This window comes from Lactuca saligna, chromosome 4 (genome assembly GCF_052625555.1).
Source record: "Lactuca saligna cultivar CGN05327 chromosome 4, ASM5262555v1, whole genome shotgun sequence".
NCBI lineage: Eukaryota > Viridiplantae > Streptophyta > Magnoliopsida > Asterales > Asteraceae > Lactuca > Lactuca saligna.
Window position 1 is genome coordinate 297,629,149 of NC_136420.1, and position 4,676 is coordinate 297,633,824.

Here is a 4,676-nt window from a genome sequence, read left to right on the forward strand (position 1 = left end):
ACCAGGTGCTACATGTTTAGTGGGAACGGGTGAGGTGTTTAATCGCCGTGAGCATGACGGATGTGTGTGATCGACGGGGATAGGAATTGAGATTTATACTTATTTCCTTGGATATTTAAAATACTTGAGTACAATGGATGATTAGTTGTCTCAAGGAGAAGGGAAATGAATCTTTGGTTCTTTCTCTGGATAAGTAATCGTTCCCCTAAATTATGTCATCGGGTGATATATTTGTTGTATGACTTATTGAAACTATATGATAAAACTGTTTTGTTTTTTTTTTAATTGATGGATATATACGTGCAACACGAACTCACAAGGCCCTAGGCTTACCCATTTAGAAACTTTTAATGTGCGCAACCCAGGGAAGTATTTAACAAGTGGCAGTAAGAAGGCTAGGGAGAAAGATTGATCAACAAGATGACAAAGGATTTCCGCAAAGACGTAACACCCGAAGCTCTTCGGTTGAAGACTTTATTTTATTTTATTTTGCTTCCGCTGTAGTTTAGTCTATAAGTAAGTTCCTAATTGATCTTGGGAGATGTTGGAACGATTATTTGTTTTTTTTTAATCTATATATGAAAATTGGGGTGTTACAAGTTGGTATCAGAACGTTGTTTAAGTAGATTAGGTGTTTTCATAAACACTTAAGCTTAAACGGAAGGAACGAGATGTAATCAAACAACTAAACTAGACCACATCTCGCGTGTAGGTATCATGTCTTCAAGGAGATCTGGAAGGTTTGCTAGGGTCACCCCGGTGGAAGAAAAAATTCCAGTTGGAGCTTATGTTAGAGCACCTGAAGATGTACCGGAAACTCCATTGATCCCTAATGCTAGTCGAGGACGTGGCCAAGGAAGAGGAGGAGGCAGGGATAGAGGAAGAGGGCGAGGAGCTGTAACAGCACATATAGCTACACCGTTTGGCCAGGGTAGCTCCGGCTCCCACCGCGGTCGAGGCTGAGGTCGAGGTCGCGGGAGGGGCCGTACGACAAACATGATCACTAGATAAGAGTTGTTTGATGAGATTGCTCGGGCGATACACGCTACCTTGCCAGATGTAGTTACTCAGGCACAAGAAGCAATAATGGGTGAGTATGAAGGTAACTTGGGTGGAGGTGAGGAAGACTGAGAGTATAGTACACAAAATATAAATCGTGAACCAAGTATTGCACAACCCTCAAGGCATCATAACAAACACGATCGGTAGGGTTGTAGTTACAAGACGTTCATGAATTGTAAGCCACCCATATTTAATGGAGAAATTGATCCCGTTTTGTCATCAACATGGATTATGGAGATTGAGGGAACATTTAATACTAGCAAGTGTGCAGATGAGGACAAGGTGATTTATGTTGCGACAATGTTAACGGGGGAGGCAATACATTGGTGGGGCATGGTGAAGGAAGTTAGGGGGTGTGAGGCGGCCAAGAACATGTCATGGGATGAGTTTTTAAGAATCTTTAAAGAAAAGTTTTGCCCTCGAACATCGGTAAAACAATTAGAGGAAGAATTCTTGAAACTGGAACAAGGGAATATGACTGTGAGGGAGTACACCACTAAGTTCACGGAGAAAGCTAGGTTTGCCGAATTTTACGTATCTACAGAAGAAAGAATGGTGGAACGCTATATTTGGGGATTGAGAACAGCTATCCGTGAATTTGTGCAAATTCAGAAACCAAGTACTTTCCAGTCTGTTGTAGACGCCGCAGAAGGCCGAGAGCGGGAAAAGAATCGTCAGGGTGAGAATAAGGATTCAGGAAAAAGGAAGTTGGAAAATTTAAATACAGACTCAAAGAAAGGCAAGACTTCTAGTTCGGATCGTAACTATGAGCAACAGTCTGGGATAGAACAATGTACTATATGCAAACGGTTCCATAAAGGGGAGTGTAATATGAACCAAAGAACTTGCTACAAATGTGGAAAGATAGGACATATCGCTTCAGATTGTATAATGGGGAAGGTATGTTATGGGTGCGGGGCCCCAGATCACATCAGGTCAAACTGTCCTCAAAATAAGGGTAACAATAATCAACGCATGATGACAGAGAAAGGGAATCGGTCGGGAGATGAAAAGGCAGAAATGATAAGGACAAAAGGAAGAGTTTTCCATATGATAGCTTAGGAAGCTCATGATACCCCGATATAGTTGCATGTGCTTTCTTAGTAAATATATATTATGGGTGCTATTGGATGCGGATACAAAAAAATTTCTTTCTTTTCTTTTTGTAAGTGCCTAAACTGGAATGTAAAAGTTTCTCTAGAAATAGAGAATGACGATGACCATCGGGTAATAATAAGAAAGGATTTTGATTATTGTTTGATTGAAATAGACAACTGTTTGCACCTCTAAAACTTATACTTGTAGAACTATGAGGTTTTGATATCGTGATAGGAATGGCTTAGTTGTCGAAAACCATGCTAACATAAATTGTAGTAGGAAAATTGTTCAGGCGTGGGTACTACATAGGAGAAGATTATGTGACAAATATACCATTGGTAAGGGAGTTCTCAAAAGTCCTAGCAGGATGAAAGGATTTATTTAATAGTTGCATAACCTACTTGAAAAGGATGGGACGTTGTAGATGTGCATGGATTACCAAAAGTCAAAGAAGGTGTAAGATCTTTACTGATTACGGAAGGTTAACGTTGTCACTTATACACTAAGTCATAAGATAAGGAAGGAGTCAAGTAAGATTCAAAATGATGAGAATTTATGTAAGCGTCAGACTATTGGGTGAATTGAAGAAGAGTTAGAAAGAATCCATGGTAGAGGATAAGAGGAAAGTTTTTAGATTTGTTTAGCTGGTGTATGATGACACATTTAGTGGGGACAAGGGTGTTTGAGAGTTGGGAACATAGCAGGTGTATTGTGACCGACGGGGATAGGATTTGAGATGTTACTCATTTCCTTGGATATTTAAATTCTTGAGCATAATGGATGTGTTGTGCCAAGTGGGAAGGGAAATGGACCATCGGTTCTTTCTCTGGATATCTAAAATGTTCCCTTAAATTGTGTCATTGGGTGAAACATACTTGTGGAAATGGTTATGTGGTTAAACGTAGGAAGTCAATAGTGTTTCAGGTGGAGATAAAGTCATGTTGAACGGATCCTCATGGAAAGACATGGTGTAATTTTGTAAAGGTTGGTTGAGTCTCCGACTTATTGGACCTTCTTAAGGAGCGAGTTCGAGGGGCGACTTATTGATTGGAGATACCAAAGGATCGAATGCATCATTAGAAAGCAACCGAGATATGAAGATCAAATATCCATATTGGTTGACTGAATTCAAATTTCGAGGACGGAATTTTTTGAAGGGGGGAAGCTTGTGATAACTCAAACCTAAAATATATAAATATATATGTAATTAGATTATATCATTAGAATATAATGATTAGTTCAAGGATTAATGAGTTAATTAGTAGAGAGTTATGAGGTTTAATGTCCAAACTCGTCACCTTCATTGTGGAAATAAATTCGAGCATTTGAAGGGTTTATAACTTCCAAGGCCTTAGGCATTATAAAGAGCTTGAAAAATCGACTAGAAACCCCACCAAAATTGCAAGAAAGGTTGGAGAAACGAAGTAGAAATCGGGGTTTGAAGTTCGTAAAGTATTTTCGGAAGTGGTGCTCAAAATTAAGGTAAGATTCTTTAGTTTCAACTCATTATAGTTGTTAAAATAGGTTTATATGTAAGCATTTTGTGTCTTGTTCAATCTCATGTCTCGATTCAAGCCAATAAGTCACAGTTTCATGAGAATTTAAAGGAATAAATTTTGTTTGAAACAAATGTTTGACTCCATCTTATTTAGAGTAAAATTTTGGTAAATGAATAAGGATAACTTGAAGAAAAGAATGAAGAGAAGTATTTTGATTTTTATATAATTATTTGAAACAATTTGGAGGAAATTTAAAAGTTTTTACAGATTAAAAATGGTGGAAATGAGTTAAAATTTTGGGTTAAGAAGAAAGAGTGTTTATGAGTTTAATTTTATTTGGGTGGGTCATTGGACGTGTCAAATATCGAGACTTGCAACACTTGTTTTAATGAAATTTCAATTTACAGAATCAATCCTTATACGTTTGATAAAGTGTTAACTTCCATTTTTGGGAAAATGTACGTTTCTTCCTTTTCATTTAAACTGGAATATAAATTTATGGAAAAGGTCCTTATAGTTTAATGACGTGTCAATATTTATTTTCTTACATTTAAAACCATTGCATTTTAATAAAAATTATGTAAATGAGGTATAGAGTTTTGATTACTTGCTAGTTCTATGTATTTTCTTTTATTTATAAAAAAAGAGACACAAGTTTGTCTTATATTTTTAAGATTTAAATTGTTTTAATTTTTAAGTATTAAAAATGAAATCAATTAATTGGAGAGAGAGAGGCATAGTTCAATTGCGAACATCAATGTAAAATTATTTTAGTTGGCCGAATGAGACATGTGGATACTTGAATCGAAACGGACGTGTAGGATATTTTCTAGGACGATTGCCTTAGAAAATTTGTTCGTGGAATGTAGGGTGCAGATTAGCAACAAAGCTTCGGTTAGGACTTATTGGTTGCAAGGTGAGTTTTTTTTCGTGTTCTGTGGTTGCTCGCACATAAATGTTTATCATACGGTTTATTATGTGGTTTCTGTTTATTTATTGATAGTATGTTTTATGATA

The 4,676-nt window shown here is 36.9% G+C and overlaps 1 protein-coding gene across 1 annotated transcript; it reads left to right on the forward strand.

Annotated features, from left to right (window-relative positions):
• The first annotated feature begins 1,230 nt into the window (after positions 1–1,230).
• LOC145040798 (uncharacterized) lies at positions 1,231–2,124 on the forward strand. Its single transcript, XM_078988692.1, has one exon. It carries the CDS (start codon positions 1,231–1,233, stop codon positions 2,122–2,124), a length of 894 nt encoding a protein of 297 aa, XP_078844818.1.
• The last annotated feature ends 2,552 nt before the right edge of the window (positions 2,125–4,676 follow it).

Coding starts and splice junctions, on each gene's coding strand:
- LOC145040798 (XM_078988692.1), top strand. CDS start 1,231: ATGAATTGTAAGCCACCCATATTTAATGGAGAAATTGATCCCGTTTTG.